Genomic DNA, 20,169 nt, shown 5'->3' with positions numbered 1-20,169 from the left:
TGGGGTACGGCATCTCCGCAGACGCAGGTGCTACGAGCACGAGACCGAGAACGGTACAGGAAGCCATTTGTGGGACAGTTTGAGTAAAGAAGTGATTTGCCTTAAATCAAGGTCAGTTTCACTAGAAGTGAAAAGAGGTCAAATCTCAAAGCGACGAAGATCTTTTTGATTAACCCAGGCCCAGTCGTTCTTCACTATGCTTTGCTCGGCCGGTTGGACCGGATCCCACTTTCTGAGCATCGCACAGAAAAAACCCCAGCGAACAGAATATGTCACTGGGAGTGAAATGGACATGTCTCGTTTTAACCTGGAAAAAAAATTTGAGCCATCAGTGACCATAATAGGTCAGACTGTGCCAGGGTCGAATTGAGGGAAGGAAATGCATAATTTCTTTGTTGAGAATCCAAAAGTCATTTTATGGTGAGCATGCCAAATGCGTGTAACGCATTATAGGACATAAACGTAAAAGTGTTATCTTAGTCTGTCAATGTCCATATCTAAACGAGTTAAATTTGTTGCAGTTGTCGTGAAAAGTTTTCCCTTGGGCATGACTTCAGCCAGTTATTCATTTTGATTGGAACTTGAAATATGCACACGGGATGTTAACTAAAAAACTAACTAAAAACGGAAGGTGCCAAAAGCTTCGCGCAGCGCGTTGTCGGAAAGCTCGGAGAGCATTGAAAGGGATAGATCATTCGACGCTTATGGCCGATCTTGGCTCAGGCTGTTCGTTTCAGATAGTAGTTCGATCACCCAAAGCTGTTCGAAGCGTTCATGCCACGAATTGTTCATAGCGATAACGTTAAAACAGAAATGTACTTTCTTCGATTGGATGTTGCCACATTTTTTAGAGGCGTAAACTTCATGAAAATTAACTGCCGCACACATTCCTCCAAATCAGCGAGGCTGTAGCCTTTTTGATGATGACGGTATCATGCATGGTATGCCAAATAACGCTTCCAGGTGAGCAATGAGCATAATAAACAAAGTGCAAAATTGCTGGGTTATCTCTAATTGCGCTTCAAAGCTGTCGTGCAAGGCCTAACACAAAGATGCAAGGGACGTTAAACACGTGATAGTTATTAGACCAGAGAGTACGAAAACAACTTTCACACTCGGAGGCAAAATGAAAGGCAGGCACCACGGGTTATCAGTTGTCACCTTTTCGAGAGATACTAATGCTTTTCAATAATAATTGAAATACATGTATTTTCAGGCTTGTGGTGATCCAGCCAATTTCAATCTGCCTTTAATCATAGGCTCTGGACCGAAAGCATTGAACACTTTTGGGAGATATTGTTGATGTCTAGTGGCCATTTGGATGGGTCTCAATAATATTGCATCGTGAGCAATTCGATACAAACAAATATGGAAGCTCGCTGTGGTGAAAAAAATCGGTTCATTTGAACGAAAATGCTTGCAAATAATGCGTCTTTCTTTGCAAGAAAGTTGTTAAGATAGGCGGGGACTGTCTCCTATCCCAAGAAAGAGGGGACACGTTCCCGCCTTTCCCACTGACGCCGTCCTTGGTGACACCACATACCAGTATAACAAAAACTGTGTTTGTTCGCACCGCCAGGAAAAATCATGGCACTTGAGGAGAAACACAAATCAATAGACCAACGCATTTTGGGCCATATTACATGTGCAAGCGCATTTTTCTTTGAAGCATTCGTACTACCGCCGCGATTGAGGACACATTTTGCAGTTTTATGATTTAGCTGCCTCATGCCCCAACACGCTGTTCCCGCGTCAGTATTGTAAATCGCACCCATACTGTTTGTGCCGTTGTTGACTGCGTCGCTGCTGATTCCTTGTTCAGTTCCGTTCCGTCTGCCGGTGATTACCCTTTGTCGGTAGTCGGAGATTTCTTGTTTTTAAGCTACTTCTCGTGTAAGTATCTGCTTTATTTTAGGTTGTAAACCATTTTCTGTCTTTGGCAGATGTGGTTCTTACTGTTTAGACGCGGAGCGCGATTTGGATGCGTAGACCACGATGCGCCACTTCAAGCACCTTTTGTTCTCGGTTGCTTTGTCTTGTATCTTGGATATCTCCCGCTAACGCGTCATGCTTGACTGGTTGATTTTTGTTGGTTTTTGAAAGTGGGAACATCATGTGCTTATGTCACAGTTAAATTGTAGTGAAACGTGACCTGCTTTGTTGAATGTTGTGCAAATTGGACTGGTGTCAATATGTGGCAGTGCAATTAGATAATGCAATACGTGGTTGACCCAGCAATAAAAGACAGTTGATAAATTGTTGGGGGCAGAATAAGCAGTTCTGTAACAAAATGAACTATATGGCACAGAAATTTTTGATGTGTTAACCTGTAATCGTCATTCAGCGGTGGAGAGAGGCCATTTTGCTGAATGATGTGTTAGAAATGTCCAGCATAGCAGTGGTATCACAGGCAATATTTCTAGAGTACATAAGCCTTTAACCTGGGTACACAGAGTGGTGCATAGTCACAAACAATATAAGAATGTAGATGGCCAACATTTCAGAGGTTTATGATATTGTTATGATGAGTTCAGGCATAATTAGCTGTTGGAAAGTTTTAAGTGCAGCAATATTTGGAAAAATTACCACAATTTGGCCTGACCTGAGTATGGTGCACATGAACATGAAGTTTAATGCTTCAAAAGGGTATGGGCATCCATCACAGTAAATTAAAATTTTTGCATACTGGTAGGAGGTAGTCCTGGTCTTAAACAAAATATAACCCATGTCTTAGCAATAACATAGCATGGGGGCTTACCCATGCTATCTTAAACAACCCATGCTATCTTAGCAAATTGGAGCTGCATGAGACAACCTGTGTAACACATGATGCCAACAGCAGTAAGAAAACAACTAGATTGTGGTATCTAGCCCTTTGAAATGCAATTATCATCATATACTTTGCTACTTTATGCATCATTGAAAACTAATTAGAAAGCATTTGGAAATGGTAAAGGACTCATGTCAGGGATGATTTCATATTCATTGTCTCAGTCTACTTGCCACAGTGCTTTTTTAGGGATACAAATGAACTACAGTGAGGTAAAGAGAGGAAGTATGCATTCAGTTGAGACAGTGAATCCTAATTTGTACATTGGCAGGAAGGATTGTGTCTTTTTATGCCTTCTGGTTGCTTTTTTGAAGGGAGTGCTCCACATTAATATTGGGTTCGAAGTGAAATGGCCATCTTGAAGTTCTTTCAGTTCTGCACACAATCCTGTCCTTCATAACATCTTTGGTTCCTGAGCTGTACATCTGCAACAATAGAGAAAGGTATATCAGGAAGAGCATTTCAAAGTCACCTCAGCATTCATGATTTCATAAGATGGTCATTCAAATCTGGCCATTCCATAAGTCATGCAGTGATAAAGATCAAGAAAAAATTAGTTGTTCAGGCATTCATGAGCACAGTTTTCAGATATAATGGTTGCAAGTTGGCTCTCATTGTTGTGCAAGGTATAATGTGATAAGCAAACCATGATACATTGAGCATGTTTACTAAACAGAGAAGTATGCTGCCTATAGTAGTCTTTTCCACTTAAAAAGCATGCCATTAGTTATAAGTTAGCTTGTTTCATCACATATAATGCTTGCTTCAATATCTTTAAATGTGAAACATTCCCTTAAATCTAAGTAAAACACAAAATGCAGATTGAATAAGACACAAAGTGCAAAGTGATCCCTTGGAATCCTGTGAAGGATTTTTGTCTTGTGGTGCCCTTCATCCTGGGCACTTCCCCTCCCCTCCTGTCTTACTGAAGCCATAGCTGTTATATAGCCCTTAATTTTTTGATAGGATGTTGAAAATAGCATATGGTAATCACCATGGAAATAGCTTTATTGCACAGAACAATCAATGGGGTCCTGTGTTGTCCACTGCTGGGAGAGACCATTGCCAGGGTTTGTGACATGAAGGCTGGTGGTGTGATCTAATTTCATCTTCTTCAGAAATATGTGCATGCACGTCACCCTGTCACATTATGTTTTCACATTTTTACAGGACATTGTATGAGTACTAAAGTACAGAAACCAGTGATTCAAGGTCAGCGGATCAAGACCAGAAAAAGAGGTAAGAGATGTTTGGGTGTGTTAAGCCTTCTTCAAGTTCTTTTTATTTCAGCACAAACTGGTCTGTAATGCTTTTTGTTTCATGTCATCAGGTGGCAATCGCTTATTGCTACTCAGGTGATGTTACAGCATTAGCTGTTTTCTCTCATATGGAGACATGTGCATTCACTTAATGGGGGCATTTGTTTTGTCATGTTGATTTTAGCTGGCCAAGATCCAAATGTACTTGCTTTGACTTTGTAGAAGTCATAAGGAACAAATGTGCTTGTTTTGCTTTATTGACCTTGTCTTCATCCTGAAGAATCATGAGTGCTTAGAAAGTTGCTCTCTGACAGGTGCCTGATTTACACAGCCATTTTCATCCAGATCCACGCTTTGATATGATTCATGCAACAGGCCAGTGCTAGAATGAGTCTTGTTTTTAGTGAGGCTGTCACCAGGTGCAATGTTTTGGGGTTGCAGACATGCGTTACCTAGTTATGGGCACAGAATGCCAGAGATGTGTTCTTCCCATCATAGTCTACAAACCTGGTCTGTGTCAAGCCAGGTATGTTCTGTTGCTGATGACATTTTGTTGTGCACCATGCCTTGTGAATCATCACCACAGCTGGGCAGCTAATGGTTTCTGCTGCAAACTGCATTTAGCATCATTTTTCCAAGGTGGGGAGTGAATGGTAATTTGGCAACACACCACTTGCAGATGCAGCAGGCATGTGCATAGGCTTTGAGCCCTGGCTTTCAGATGTATGGGTGTTATTTGAAGGACCATGTTACTGGATTGTGGGACAGTGCACATCTGGATCATGGCTCCAAGGCTTCTTCTATGGGTGATAAAGATTGTCAGGCAAAGGTGCATCTGTGCATCATAATTCCTATGCATCTGATCACAAAGATGGAAGGAGTTTGTTCATTTTCTCACCCAGTATGCAAAGAAGCATCGTTTATGAGGAAAGTGACCAAATCTTTAGAAAATTGATGTGTGGTTCCTGACAGTTCATTCCTTATATCCTTTCATGTCCAAGTGATGCCTTGTTAGGTCTGAGTATGTCCTGTCATGCAGCATGGAGAGAACATATTGGCCTTGTAGCATACAGTTGAAAGTAGAGAAGCAACAATTTCCTGGGCATTGGTATCAAGACACCCAGTTCACGAAAAGACCATGAGCCTCTTCATTTGATTTTAGTTGTGTTTGTTGGTGCTGTTGCTGCCCAGCCAGTTGTAATTAGTTAACACTGAAGCTTTTATAATACTGATCAATTTTGTAGAGGCACGATCTTTGTCTGGGCACCATGTGACCAATGTAGTCAGTGTGCCCCAAAGCCCAAATTCTCATCAGTCTTTGTCATAGCAGTGTGCAGGTGGTCTGATATAATTATTTCACGTAAGAGGCCATTTGAAGGGAAAACAAGGGATCAGATGCAAGTGAATGATCAAAAACGGATTTAGGAAGATGTGTTTGATGGTACAAATCTGGCACTGCTGTTTTAGCTATTGATTAGTGCAATTAGCTGCATTAACCGCATTGGTGGGTGTGGGATGTGTGTGCACCGCGCAAAGACGGTGTACGATTTTAGGAAACCGTCTACTTAATAGTTGGTTGCCCAAAACTCAAATTACCATCACCATCAGTATCGTCATCACCGTTGGTTTTGTTGACGTTTCGTTCTGCATTGTCCGATCCAGGAGACCATACGGCGCCGATTGGTAAGCAGACTTGTGCTTGGCTCTGGGCAGTGTTTAAGTCAAATGCGATAAAACCAGAAGGTTTTTGGCAAGGCAAGCTGTGATAACTATGCGTAGGTAATCCGATGGAACAATCGCACGAAAATTACCATTTTAAAAGAACAGTCTGAGCGATCGGAAAGTTGTGTGAGGTAAATGCTGTGCAGCCTAGAGCTGATGCTCGTACTTTATTAAGTGACCGACACAATTAAATTTCGGCATTAAGGGTTCGCCCTCTTTAAATGGGAGTGTTCACCGTACTATCGCCAGAGCTCACTGAAGGCGTAATGGATCAAAGCCGCGAAAGGCGGGTCGATGTTGCAGCTTCACCCTGGTAACCGAGTCCGATGAATGATAGGGCATCGACTTCGCGTCGGCCTGGAGTCTCTTTAACCTCACACTAGTCCTTTCAGGCGTTAGCAGTGTACGAGTTCCAGTGATTTGGCGGCGGTCTGCATTTTGCTGGAAGTGGTTGTGGGATGTATGCACACCGCGCGAGGGCGTTGTGCTGGTGATGCACTGCCTTTGATTGATATTCTGAAAGCATTGGTCTATGACGGTCACGGGGCTTGCATCACCCTGTGGGTCATCAGCCAATCACACAGCGGCGGCGCCAGCTAACGCCTTCCCCACGCCTGCGTCCGTGATGAGTTCCCAGAACTGCGGAGCTCCACCGCAGCGCGGGCGCGGCTGGCTAGTCAGTCACCTTGTGCGGAGCTTTACCGCAGCGCGGGCGCGGCTGGCTAGTCACCTCGTGCAGAGCTCCACCGCAGCGTGGGCGCGGCTGGCTAGTTACCTCGTGCAGAGCTCCACCGCATCGCGGACGCGGCTGGCTAGTCACCTCGTGCGGAGCTCCACCGCAGCGTGGGCGCGGCTGGCTAGTCAGTCACCTCGTGCGGAGCTCCACCGCAGCGTGGGCGCGGCTGGCTAGTCACCTCGTGCGGAGCTCCACCGCAGCGTGGGCGCGGCTGGCTAGTCACCCTCGTGCAGAGCTCCACCGCAGCGTGGGCGCGGCTGGGTAGTCCACCTCGTGCGGAGCCCCACCGCAGCGCGGGCGCGGCTGGCTAGTCACCCTCGTGCGGAGCTCCACCGCAGCGTGGGCGCGGCTGGGTAGTCACCTCGTGCGGAGCCCCACCGCAGCGCGGGCGTGGCTGGGTAGTCACCTCGTGTTTTGAAACCATTACGGGCGTTATTGGTTGGTAGAACGCTGGCGGCGGTCGTAAATAAAGCCTGGATAGGGCAGTACTCTTGATTTCGTGATTTCGGAGTCAGTGATGCTGCCTTTTTATTGTTGTCTTTTGGGTGTGGGGGGGGGGGGGGGGTAGACTGCCAAGCAGACTTGTGTATGACTTGGGGCATAGTCTGAATCAAGACGGAAATCAACAGCTATTGAGTCAGTGTGGAACTGACCGAACATTACTGGAGTGCGCCGTGGCGTCTTTACCGCATGGCGTAGGACTGCATCGGGCGGCGGCTCAAGCTATGTCGATTTACGAGTTGGAACCGTTTCACATCTTTAGTTTTAGTGACTTTTCATTTTTGCTGTCGATTTTTTAGGAGGGAGGGGGACATCCGCTGGTAAGCAGACGTGTGCTAGACTCCGTGCAGGGTTTAAGCCGACACCCGAGTTCTCTTGGGTCAAGGTGGGATCAACGGCCTCAGTGGCAAGTCAGGCTTATTAGGAGCATTACCCGTGAGTGGCCTGCAAGCGCAGGAGAAGTGCATATAAGTGGTCCGAAAGTTATTCAGCGTTGAGGAGATTTTAACAGTACGTATTTAGCCACATCGTCAGAACCGATACACAACGCAGGCTTACTATAACACAATGGCTATCTCCCAAACAGATGTTGCCAAAATAGATTGTTGACTTTGTCTAAGTTGATTTCTGAACCGGCCTATCCCTGGGTCGGAATTGGCATTAGTGCTGTGCTGATGGGAGTCAGAGTCGAGTCAAGTCAAGCCAACGTACTGTGAATGGGTCAGATCGACTCAGTTCGTGCTCACACAGGCGCGAGTCGCGGCTCAAGCTGCTGTCATGCTCTGAGCTTGTTTGTACGCTGTAAATGACCTTGGTGTTCTCAAACTGATGTGAGAGAAATGGCTGCACAGGGCGCAAAATGACCTTAGTAGTCGGCGCGCCCCAAAACCCCAATCAACAACAACAAGAAATGGCTGTACTGTGGACAATGTGCGCTTTGGTTGGGTATAAATGACGTTCATATTAGTACAGTCCTGAGAAGGGAACTTGTGCACATAGACGCTGGTGGAGTTGGCATCCGAGCGTAACCTCACACGTGCAGCTGATATGCGAGCGTAGCTTCGCTCGTGCAGCTGGTATGCGAACGTAGCCTCGCTCGCGCAGCCGGTATGCGAGCGTAACCTCACTCGTGCAGCTGGTATGCGAGCGTAGCCTCGCTCGTGCAGCTGATACGCGAGCGTAACCTGGCTCGTGCAGCTGATATGCGAGCGGCAGCTGGCCTGTGGCACGTGCTGGCTTGGCTGGCGGCCCATGTGGTCCCCCTCTCCGCGGCCGCTGTCTAACGTGCGCTCGCTGGCCCTCCCCCAGATGAGAAGGTTAAGCACGATCCCGTGGCCTTCCGCGACAGCATCCTGCGTGGCTTCGCCGAAGCCGGCGCGGACCTAGACGCGCTCAGCAAGTACCTGGACACGGCCGGGAACAAGCTCGACTACAAGCACTATGGCGAGACGCTGTTCGACGTGCTCATCGCCGGTGGCATCCTCGGTGAGCGGGCCCAGTCGGGCGGCGCCGTCGAATGCTCGCTGTGCACGCCGCCGGCCCGGCTAATTACCCGCCGGCTGTTGACAGCGTAGTAGCGTTGCCGTGCTGGCAAATTGCTACGTGAGGGGATACAAAGCTGAGATTGAATTCCTGGCATGCAGGCGCACCGGGCACCTGGCTCCGAGGAAGCGGGCAGAGCAGCCGGAGGCACGGCCGCTGGCTGGTCTTGATATTGATTGTGTGCGGCGCTCGGCCGTGTCGCCGATGGCGGCCCGCTTTTTGACGTGCTGCCTGTCTGTAGCATGTTATTGGTCGCATCGCTCCGACAAGTGTGCAGCCGGGAACGTTTTCGGCCCACGCTGCTGATGTATACTGTGACGTAGGTGAGCTATAGTCGTACTCAAGAGACATTGCGATTTCTATATTAGTCGGTGGGGCGCGTGGTAATAGACGCTCGCAGCTAAGGCTCATTAGCTGTATTACGGTGCACGCGATCAGCAATTGGACTTACGCGCTCCATTCGAGGGACTCCGTTCGAAGCTTCACACGCAGAACTAGGTGTGCCAACGACGTTCATTTTGATATGGGTATATTAATGTTACGATCATATACTTCAGATGGATAGCTGCGGGGCCCAAGTTCCCACGCTTTCTCAGTAATGGGGCCATTCTTTATGACCAGTATTAATGCGCGCGTCAAATATCCGAGCGCGGTGGTCCATTACAATGTACGCACCACACGGCCATCATCCACTTGGGCGTTTCACCTGGCCAAGAACGGAACTGGGTCGCCGGCGTGGCGTCCGTTGGCATGACCCGCTCAAATAGAGTCGCTGTTCTATCTGAACAGCTATGGGGTATGGTGACAGGAGCACGCTGCCGTGCTGGCGGCGAGCACGGGTCCATCTCAATCATCTCCCGCACGCCTGGTGTTTGCATAGCCAGCTGCCACTCGTACCGGCGGCGACGGGCGGCGGCGGGTGGCTGGTGACGCCTCCAGCGCGACGATCTATGGGAGCAGCGGTCGGGGGGTGCCGGGAGAGGACGCAGGACGATGCCGTGTGGGGTGGGAGCGGCCCGATGCGGGACACCGCACGGGTCGCCGCACGGACTGACCTTGAGGGGCTGGGGCGACGCCGTGTGTACGTGTGTGTGCGTGTGTGTGCGCCTGACGCCGCCTGCGGCCCTCAGCTCCCGGCGGCTCCGTGCTGGAGGAGGCGGAGGAAGGCAAGCCGTACAAGACCGACACGTGCGTCTTCCAGTCGGACAGCGACCTCGCCTCGCTCTCCAAGTGGGCCCAGGTGAGAGCGACATGGTGATCTTGTGCGGCGGCGCCCGGCCGACACGCGGCCGACGGCTGGCGGGGGACTGGGGCTGGACGTGTTTGCCGGACTGTCAGGCCAGTGGCGGGGTGTGGCCGCATGGCCGTCTCCGTGCCGCTGAGAGAGTTTGTGTGTTTTTAGTAGCGATGCCATTCCCGTGCGGGTGCTCCGGGGCTGTTTACGTCACCAGCACTGCGGTGTCGCTGCGTCCTGACGGGGTGACGCAAGTCCCAACAGGACTCCCTGAGCTGTCACCGGACGGGGGAGCTCTCACCTGCGCTGCGGCCCCGCGCCACCCGGTCGTGCCGGGCCTGCCCTGACCGCGGCCGCCCACCCGCCAGGTATTCACTAAGCTGATCCGTCGCTACAAGTATCTGGAGAAGATGTTCAAGGAGGAGATCGGCAAGATTATGTCGTTCGTGCACGGCTTCAGCGACGAGAACCGCACCCGGCTGGCTCGCATGATGGTACTCTGGATCGCGGACGGACACCTGCCACCCAGCGTGCTCCAGCTCATGCTCAAGGTGAGCGCGCGCCCCGCTCTGCTCCATGCGGCGGAGGCGGCGTCGGTGGCGCCGGGAGTCGGCATGGCGCGAGACGCGGCGCGCCGGCGCGTGACTGCTCTGTTGGCGGGGCCGGATGGCGGACGGCAGAGCCGTGGGCGGCATATTGCTGTCGCCGTGGCATGTCGCCGGTTTGTCCAATGAGCCAGGCCGTCGCTGCATGGCTGACGCCGCGGCCAGCCGGCCGCCGCCTAATTGCTATTTATTGCCTCCTCGTCGCCTCGCACAATCTGGATTTCGCTGTTTTTGCCGACCAAAGAAGGCCGAGATTGTTCACGTCTGCATCGGCCCGCCTCGGCGGAGGCGGCCGCCGCCGCTTTATTGCCGCGCGCGGAATCCTGGCGGAGGCGCGGCCGGCGGGCCCCTTTGTTGCGCGGTGGGATTGGTGCGACCGAGTTCGCGTATGGCTGCGCGCCGCCGGCCGACGCTGATCGGCCGTGACGAACGGTGGCGCAGCGTGAGGCTCCGGACGGGCGGCGGCGCCGGCGCACGTGCCGCGGACAGAGCCGAGCCGCTCGAGAAGGCGGCCGCGACGTCGGCGTGAGCAGGTGCAGAGGACGGCTCGCTCTGCGTCGGCTGGGGACTGCCAGGCCGCCCTGTTGGTGATGGTCGGCGGATGGTTGGCTGGTAACTGGCGGTAAACCCGGAGCTATAAAATCGACCCTCGTGTCCTTCGCCGCCCACCGAACTTGTATGCGTCCGCTGCCAATGGTTTGCAACGTGCTTCAATTGTGATGAGGCCTTAGGTGCCAGCAGATGCTACTGCGCCGTTACCGTGGCCGTAACGGTCGTCCGGGGCTCCACAAGCCTGGTTAGGTGCGTGCCGGGATCTGTCGGCCCGCTGTGGACATGCGTGACCGGGCCTTTTGCGGGGCACATAGACTGGGCCCAGCGGAGCCGTTATCAAGGATAATTATTCGCAATGCTCGGAAGTCACCTGGAATGATCTTGAGCGCGGCCAACACCAAAAGCAAGGAGTGAAATGATCAGAGATGGAAGGATCAATGATCATCAGTTTTTGCCTTAGAGATTTTCAGGTCATGACCAGTTGCATGAGATCAACGATGAAAGGATCAATGATGATCATGATCTGCCTCCGAGAATTTTAGACCATGACCGGATGCATTATATTAGCAGGCTGATAAATATCTCATCAAGCAGAGTTCGCCTAAAAAGAATGATACAGTCAGTTGCGGCAAATGCGGCGAAAGTGACTGAACGGCAGCTTATTCTTAAAGTCCTTAAGAAGGCAGAAAAATCGCCGCGGCACACAGTTATCAAGGCTGACTTCTATTCCATGCGAAACGCTGGAACAAGTTATCAGCCTTTGGGTGCTTAATGGGGACGGAGAGTCGTCCCGGCGCAAAACTACGGGAGTTCCCTGTGCCGAAGTGTGGCGGATGGTGGCGGCGATCGGCCGGCGGACAGGGCTGACACGGGCCGTCTCGAGCCGGCCTCGTCCGCAGCTGGGTACTCCCCGCGCCGTATTGACGTGCCGTGCCCGGGGCGCCGTAACGTATCTGGCCTGTCGCGCTCCCCGCGCTCGGCCTCGCGCCAACTACATTACCTAAGTGGGGGCCGGTAGGGGGGCCGCCGCTGTTGACGGCGACCGGAACTCGAGGAGGGGTTTCGACGCCCGGTGTGTCGGCCGCTGCTGGGAGCCGTGTGGGAGGGTGGTGGGCAGAGGTGAGGGGGGGGGGGGGGGGGGGGGGGGACTGGCGACGTCTGGCACCACCCGAGTGCTTTCGTTCGGCTGGGGTGCGTGTCAGACCATAGATATCGCGCGGCCACTCTTGCGTGCGGCGACCGCTGCCGACATGCAAGGCTTCAGGCATCGCCCATTGCTCGTGGCGTTAATGTATGAAGAGCCGTGTGCTTTTCAGTGTAGTCGTGTCGCGTATTAGCATAAACCATCAGGTTTGTTGGACCATGGTGCGGTGGAAAACCGCATGTTCTTTGACAGAAGGCCGGTGCCTTTTTAGCTTTTTGGTTTCCAGTCTCTGTCTGGCTTTTCTTTCCCAATTCTGTCTTGGGTGATAACCATACTTCCGTTTTAAATTGAGCGGATGCTGTTGTATCCAAAAAATTAGGAGTTGGTAAATGGAAACGTACACTGAAGCCAGCAGTGTTACGGAATCTCCTGGGTTGTGCAGATGCAATTCCGTCGTTGATAGATGAGGACGGACACTGAAGCCAGCAGTGTTAGGGGATCTTCTGGGTTGTACGCATGCACTTCCGTCGTTGGTAGATGAAGACGGACACTGAAGCCAGCAGTGTTAGGGGATCTTCTCGGTTGTACGCATGCACTTCCGTCGTTTGTAGATGAAAACGAACACAAGCCAGCGGTGTTAGGGGAGCTTCTCGGTTGTACACATGCACTTCCGTCGTTGGTGGATGAAGACGGACATTGAAGCCAGCAGTATTAGGGGAGCTTCTGGGTTGTACACATGCACTTCCGTCGTTGGTAGATGAAGACGGGCACTGAAGCCAGCAGTGTGAGGGTATCTTCTGAGTTGTACACGTGCACTTCCGTCGTTGGTAGATCAAGAGAGACACTGAAGCCAGCAGTGTTACGGGATTTTCTGGGTTGTACACATGCACTTCCATCGTTGGTAGATGAAGACGGACACTGAAGCCAGCAGTGTTGGGGATCTTCTGAGTTGTACACATGCACTTCCGTAGTTAGTAGATGAAGAGGGACACTGAAGCCAGCAGTGTTTTGGGTTATACGCACGCAGTTCCGTCGTTGGTAGATGAAGACGGACACTGAAGCCAGCAGTGTTAGGGGATCTTCTGAGTTGTACATATGCACTTCCGTCGTTAGTAGATGAAGAGGGACACTGAAGCCAGCAGTGTTTTGGGTTGTACACATGCACTTCCGTCGTCGCCGCTTGCCTTGACACTGTTTGGAGCTGCGCTCTGCTCCGCGCCGGAGGCAGTGTACGTGTTGTTCTGCTCCGGGGAGCTCAGCAGGGCAGCGGCTGAACCGTCTCACTTCAGACGGCCTCGTTGCACCGTTAGGCTTATATATTTGGATGCGTGTAAACTTGAACAGATGCGCTGGTCCGGACATGTAGTGGAGTGGAGCGCACGCCCGATGAAATATGTGGTAGGATCTCAATCCACTTGTTAAAGTGAAACGCATCCTCGTGTTTTAGGGGATCAGGTGTCGACGCTCGTCTTTTTAATGTAATTTTCCTGCCCAAGACCTTTATAGTCATCGTCCAAAGGCTAAATGCAATTCTTTGTCAGCGTTTGTGAATGATCTTGGCCGATGATAGGTTGCAGCGTGGCGACATTCACCTAGCGGGGTGCCGGGGAGGCCAATGGTCAGGGCGCCATCGCACCATCCGACGATCGGACCTTGGTCTCCTCCGCCTTCTCCGCCTCCGTCGTCCATCGTGCTGCCTTGGCTGCTGATGCTTGGCTCTTTGATCCCGAACCCCTGCCACCTGATCTGCCGCCCGCCTTGCCTTGCCTGGGGCGCCTAGACGCTGGGTTGACCGCTATCCGGCTGGATGCTGATTGGTCAGCCCTGAGCGCAAGTCGGAACAACAATCGGTGGACCCCATGGCACGCGTGAAGTCGCATGACAAAACTGCCGGTCTCCGTGACGCCCAAATGACTGAACACGTGGCGACCTACGTGCGGTTATCTTTCCACTGCCATTGTTGGTCAGGACGAGCCCTGTGACCGGCCGGACCTGTGCTGTCTGGGCACGGACATGTCAGTCGCTGACTGTGTTGCGCAGGAACACCTGGTCAAGGACATGGTCGCCGCCAACTTCATCGTCGAGTTCTTCGTCACATGGCTCAAGGCCAAGGACATGCCGTCGCTCAAGGCCGCGCTGAAGAAAGGTGCCCTGGAACACCGGTGAGTCTCTGTGTGCGTGTGGGGGTGTGCGGGGGTGTGGGTGTGTTTGCGTGTTTGCGTGTGCGTGTGCGCGCGGGCGCGCGCGCGTGCGTGTGTGTGTATATGTGCAGCGTCCCTGCCGGCGGGGGCACCTGCTGGCGTCCCTGTGCTCCCGGCCGGCGGGCTGGAGCGCGGTGGCGTAGCTCTGACGAAAAACGCCTGTTAAGTCATGGTGTCAGGAACAGTTAGCGCCCTCGTGCTCATCACGATTGTGAGCGGACTCTGCGCGCGTCGTGTGACACTGGTCAGGAGGTGGCCCGCACTACCTCAGTGGTGGTGTCGGCCGGTGGGGGAGGCGGAGAGGGCTTCCTAGCCGACACCAGATTCGGGTCCCGGTTTGGCAGCCGTGGACAGCGTGCGCCGAGGTCGTTTGGCGCCTCATCTGATCTGCCACAGCGGGCGAACTTAGCCCGGCATTGCTGACGTCATGTCCTGGCGCCCCGCGAGCTCCGCTTCGCGCTCGGAATGGCCGTACCTGGTGCCGACCCAGCCGGAGAGCTCAGTCGATGGCGCCCTCCCCCGCTCGCTCGGCGTATCCTGGCGCCCCGCGACATGTTGGCCGCCGGCCGTCAACTGACAACCTGTGCCCTTCCCCCCCCCCCCCCGCCCCCGCCAGCCTGATGGAGTTTCTGCCGGCCAACAAGCAGACGGAGGCGTTCTTTACCGATTTCTACAAGGAGAAGGGCCTCTCCGAGATCGTCAACTTCCAGAAACAGCAGGTGGGTGTCTATCCCTGCAGTGTTTTGATATTCGGCCTCTTAAGGTGGTGGAAATGTCGGTATTACTCAGGGTTCACTGTCTGTTGCTCCGCTTCTTGCCCGAGATCAATCAATCAGCATTGAACCGGGTGACGTTCAACCCAGCCTCCGGGCTCCTCGGGTTGGACAGATCGGTCTTACGGGTCAGATGTCAGAGGGGGGGGGGGGGGTCAAAGAGCAGCAAATTAACACTCAACGAAGTGTGCGTGCGTGCTGTACCATCGGAGAGCCATAATTCTGACAGCATCAGATTATGCTGATCTTCTGCGCGCCCTACGGGATGATTTCGAAATCGTGCCTGCCTTTCCGTATCCGTGTTTTGGAAGCTGTGACGTTCCAGAAGGAGCAGTTGTGTATCCCGTGCTCACTGATTACGGTTCGCGTCGTTCCTGCGATCGTTGCGCTCGAGGAGCGGTGATGTTGATGAGTACGTGATTGGCGTGCCGCGTCGAGGGCCAATACTCTCAGCTAAAGTTGTGGTGGCCTGCGGTGTACGTGAGGCATGTTTGAAGCAACAGTGGCCGGGCTTTGACTAGCTGGTGACGCCGGTTCCAGGCCAGCAAAGAGGCGCGGAAGGACCTGCAGACGAAGCTGGCCGAGATGCTGAACAACGACGAGCCGCGCGAGTCCGTTATCACCCAGGTCAAGGAGCTGACCTCCAAGCTGCAGCTGGGAGACCCGGAGGTGATCACCATCGTAAGTGCTGGCTGGCCGGGCGCCCGCTGCCAGTAGTGGCGCCGGCGCCGGCCTCTGCCCGCCTGCGGCCGGTGCCGCGGTGCCGCGCTCCCCGCTGAGGTGTGTGGCCGGCCTCTCCGCCCCCGGTGCTGGTCTCTGCCCGCCTGTGGCCGGTGCCGCGGTGCCGCCCTCCCGCTGAGGTCTGTGGCCGGCCTCTCCGCCCCCGGTGCTGGTCTGCCCGCCTGTGGCCGGTGCCGCGCTCCCCGCTGAGGTGTGTGGCCGGCCTCTCCGCCCCCGGTGCTGGTCTCTGCCCGCCTGTGGCCGGTGCCGCGGTGCCGCCCTCCCGCTGAGGTCTGTGGCCGGCCTCTCCGCCCCCGGTGCTGGTCTGCCCGCCTGTGGCCGGTGCCGCGCTCCCCGCTGAGGTGTGTGGCCGGCCTCTCCGCCCCCGGTGCTGGTCTCTGCCCGCCTGTGGCCGGTGCCGCGGTGCCGCGCTCCCCGCTGAGGTCTGTCGCCGGCCTCTCCGCCCCCGGTGCTGGTCTCTGCCCGCCTGTGGCCGGTGCCGCGCTCCCCGCTGAGGTCTGTCGGCCCTCTCCGCCCCCGGTGCCGGCCGACGCACCGCTCCCCGCCGCGTCCTGTCATGTCTGTCGTCGCGGGTCGCTCCCCTACGCACGCTGCGGCGGTCGGCTTCCATGTAGAGGACGGTTGCGTCATGGCCTTTGAGCGAAGGACCTAGGAAGTCCCTTGCGGTCGCTGACACTCCATGATGTGGTGTAAAGCGATATGCGTTTTTTCAATCAGCCCCTTTTTTAAACCAAGCTCCTTTATCCTCTAGAGACTCGGTCCCCGGCCACGCCCCGTTACGTGTGCTGCCGCGCCGCGCCGCCACGTGTCCGCGTCGATCTGCCGTATGATCTGTGCGGCGGAACGCGGCGTGTGACGACCGGCCGCCCCGCCCTCGGCAGGTGTGGCCGACCGTCATGTCGGTGGTGGAGTGGAACAAGAAGGAGGAGCTGGTGGTGGACCAGGCCATCCGCCACCTGCGCGAGTACATCCCGCTGCTGAAGCAGTACACGGAGAGCTCGTCGCGCGCCCAGATGACGCTTATCCTGCGCGCCCAGGAGTACTGCTATGAAAACATGAACCTCATGAAGACGTTCAGCAAGATCATCATCCTCTTCTACAAGGGTGAGCGACGCTGCCGCGGGGCGGACACGCCGGCGAGCTCCCGTGAGGAGCTGTTTCTGTTATTACCTGGCGTGGTCAATGCATTGGAACGGATTAGGCTCTTTGGTGTTTTTTTTTCTTGCAAGGACATTGAATGTGAGCCTCATTAGGCTGCAGCATTCTATATGCGATGTAATGCAGCATGCTTCAAGTCAGAACCGCCTGCAGTAGATCTTACGGAGAGTGGCAGTCGACGTTAACATCGGCTGTTGTCCGCAGCGGATGTGCTGCACGAGGAGGTCATCTTGCGCTGGTACCAGGACACGCAGGAGGGCAAGGCCAAGGGCAAGACGGTGTTCCTGGAGCAGATGAAGGGCTTCATCGACTGGCTCAAGAACGCCGAAGAGGAGGGTGAGTGGGGGAGGGGAGGGGGCGCAGCGCGAGCACTCGGGGCGGGAGGCCCTCGAGGCGAGTCCCTCCAGCTTGGGGCGGCAGGGCCCGCAGGCGCCTGCACTGAGGCTGGGGATTGCAGCAGCTGGGTGGACTCACGAGCTGTAAGGGCCTCCGAGTGGTTGGGTGCAGTGGTGAGTTGGTGTGGTGTGGAAAGTGTCATCTGTAAAGTATGTGTAGGTTTTGTTTCGTAAGTCACTGTTCATGTAGTGGATGAAGCGACTCAGGTGTAAGCGTGATGCACCGAGGTAGATATTACACCGAGGTAGGATGCAATATCGTCATAGCATTAATCTTTAAGTTTTACCGTCTGTCTTGATGCTGTAAACTTCTTGCGGAGACATTCCCGGACATAAACTTTCGTGTATGAAATGTAAAATATCAACAGCGAGCCCGGAATAGCACTAAGCTATTCGCAGTTTGTGAGACTTTGTCATAACCATAGCTTAAAGCTGACGTCGTGTGTTCTCGAGGAAGGTCGGTTTTTACGGGTTTATTTTTGTCGCGTGAGCTTTATGGTCCGTCAGCCTCGCCTGGTCGGTTATTTGATCCAGTCGAACGGCGCGCCGAGCCGCACGTCAGCGAGGGTGACGCACGCCGCCGCCAGCTGGGCCGCGCCGCACATGGAACAGGCACCCATGCGTGGGCCTGAGGTCACACCGCGTTCCACGGTGCCTGGTCTGGCGTCACTCGCCCACTGCAGTAGGTGCTCCAAGCTGTGGTGGCGCGATGGCCGTGCGTAAGACGTGTATAGCCCCCACCGATGTAAACTGACGGGCGCCCTCCCCCGTGTTGCAGACTCAGATGAAGAGGAGGACGACTAGAGGAGCGAGCGCCGCTCTCGCCGCCCTGTACAACCGCCCCGCCCCTCCCCCTCCCCTGCCCTCCCCTCCCCCTCCGCTCCCTCAGGCGGCGGCCGCCCCGCGCGCCAATCGCGTCTGATCAAATTTGTGCCGGTCGTCGCGCGCCGCCCGGCTGCGCCCCACCTTTGCGTTCCAGGGGCGGCCGGGGTCGGGCCGCCACGCCCGGACCCGGCCGTGCCCGGTCAGCTCGTCGCCCGCTCTATGATTTGTATTTTTATACTGGCGGCGGGACAGTATGGGCTGTGCGGGCGTGCCGGCCGCGGCCGCCGGTCGCACCCAGCCCCCCAAATTGACGTCTGTGTGTCTCTGGGCGGTGGAATACAGGACGGTGAGCGGAGCTGTGTCGTGTCTGTTGGGTTGGGAACTTCCAGAGCCGGGCGTGGACTGCACCGCGGTCTGCTGCCGGCCTTGGTCCGACGGCGGGGCGCGCTCCGCCCTGGTCTGCCGCTCCGGTGAACGGCTTGGCGTCAGCAGGAGCGGACCGGCCGGCGGCCAGAGGGTGGCGGCGCGCTCCGCCCTGGTCTGCCGCTCCGGTGAACGACCCGGCGTCGGCAGGAGTGGACCGGCCGGCGGCCAGAGGGTGGCGGCGCGCTCCGCCCTGGTCCGCCGCTCCGGTGAACGGCTCGGCGTCAGCAGGAGCGGACCGGCCGGCGGCCAGAGGGTGGCGGCGCGCTCCGCCCTGGTCTGCCGCTCCGGTGAACGACCCGGCGTCGGCAGGAGTGGACCGGCCGGCGGCCAGAGGGTGGCGGCGCGCTCCGCCCTGGTCCGCCGCTCCGGTGAACGGCTCGGCGTCAGCAGGAGCGGACCGGCCGGCGGCCAGCGGGCGGCGGCCAGAGGGCGGCGGCGCGGCCCCGGATGTGGCGAGGGTCAAGACGAGAGCTTGCGTCTCAGGCGGACGGACTGCGTATTACATCCACTACTAACCGTTCCTTAGTCCTGTCGCTCTGAACACAGGTCAGGCAGCAGCTGATGTACATCGCAAGCTAAGCGGACGGGACGCGCCGATGCAACGGCCGACCGCCTTCAGCACTTATAATTCACCCTCCGACCTCCAGATGGCTACAAATGCTCACCACGCGGGGCCACAAGCCTGATGTCCTGCGGCGGGTGACGGGTCATGTGATGTCCACCACCAGCAGGTCTCCGTCGCGGACGGTGGTCGCTGAGCAGCGACCTTCGGTCCCGCTGACACCGCAGCTGGAGCGGCTCCCAGAATACCGGCGCCCCGTCCGGGAATACCTGGCCGACGTTCGCTGAATAACGCAGCGCCGCTGAGTCAGCGCGCCCCTCTGAATGTCGGATGGGGGCCGACGGACGTGCCGCGCGCGCGCACCAGGAGTCGGCGGGATGAGCCTGAACGGCGCACAAACAGCTCGCAGGCGGCCGTGTAGGCAAAACGGGCGGCGGCGGCCTAGGCGCGGCAATGGGCCAATTTGCGCAGGACCACTTGTGAACCATAGCACGGCTGTCGGCTGAGCCTGTTGCAAACTCTGCAGACGTTCCACGGCCCATCCGGAGGCCGCGCGTGGTCAGCGGTTCGTTGGCTTCACGCTGGCTGCAGTCATCGGTTTTGGGGCGTTTGAGCCGACGCACTGCTCGTGTTTGGGCAATGGGGCCTAAATTACCGCTGCGCAGTTTTGGCGTGGATGATTGTTGGCAAACCTGTCTTGAGGTGAAAATGCAGGATCATTCGTAAATGATGGGCGCCGCAGTGGCACCGGCTTCGGTCGGTGTAGGGGGCTAGCGCCCCTCATGTCCCAGCCCCGGCAACGGGTGGGCTGCGCAAACTGTTCAGGGCCTAGCGACCCCGCCGGCACGTGAGCTCCTGTTCCTTGTCCCGCCCGCTCCATTCCCATCGCCTGCATTCCCTCATCCGGCCCTCTCACCATTCCTCATCCTCATTTTATTGGGGCCGCCGCGTCCCCGGGTTGAT

The 20,169-nt window shown here is 55.4% G+C and overlaps 1 protein-coding gene across 1 annotated transcript; it reads left to right on the top strand.

Moving 5' to 3' along the window:
* Positions 1-1,778: 1,778 nt before the first annotated feature.
* On the top strand, positions 1,779-18,577 carry LOC119090367 (protein krasavietz). Its single transcript, XM_037213167.1, has 11 exons — positions 1,779-1,893; positions 4,001-4,069; positions 8,357-8,533; positions 9,721-9,830; positions 10,193-10,375; positions 14,166-14,287; positions 14,943-15,045; positions 15,640-15,780; positions 16,722-16,944; positions 17,203-17,334; positions 18,172-18,577. The coding sequence occupies exons 2-11, from the start codon at positions 4,009-4,011 to the stop codon at positions 18,195-18,197; spliced, it is 1,278 nt and encodes a 425-aa protein (XP_037069062.1). The 5' UTR covers positions 1,779-1,893; positions 4,001-4,008; the 3' UTR covers positions 18,198-18,577.
* The last annotated feature ends 1,592 nt before the right edge of the window (positions 18,578-20,169 follow it).

Source organism: Pollicipes pollicipes, unplaced genomic scaffold, assembly GCF_011947565.3.
Source record: "Pollicipes pollicipes isolate AB1234 unplaced genomic scaffold, Ppol_2.1 Scaffold_3087;HRSCAF=3621_pilon_pilon_pilon, whole genome shotgun sequence".
Lineage (NCBI taxonomy): Eukaryota > Metazoa > Arthropoda > Thecostraca > Pollicipedomorpha > Pollicipedidae > Pollicipes > Pollicipes pollicipes.
Note: the sequence above shows the minus strand (reverse complement) of the source record. Positions and strands in the feature narration are given on the sequence as shown.

Excerpts from the sequence above, each read along its gene's own strand:
- LOC119090367 (XM_037213167.1), top strand. The coding sequence starts at position 4,009 with ATGAGTACTAAAGTACAGAAACCAGTGATTCAAGGTCAGCGGATCAAG. Across the intron at positions 8,534-9,720 it reads CATCGCCGGTGGCATCCTCG|CTCCCGGCGGCTCCGTGCTG; the intron begins GTGAGCGGGCCC and ends TGCGGCCCTCAG. Across the intron at positions 9,831-10,192 it reads CGCTCTCCAAGTGGGCCCAG|GTATTCACTAAGCTGATCCG; the intron begins GTGAGAGCGACA and ends CCCACCCGCCAG.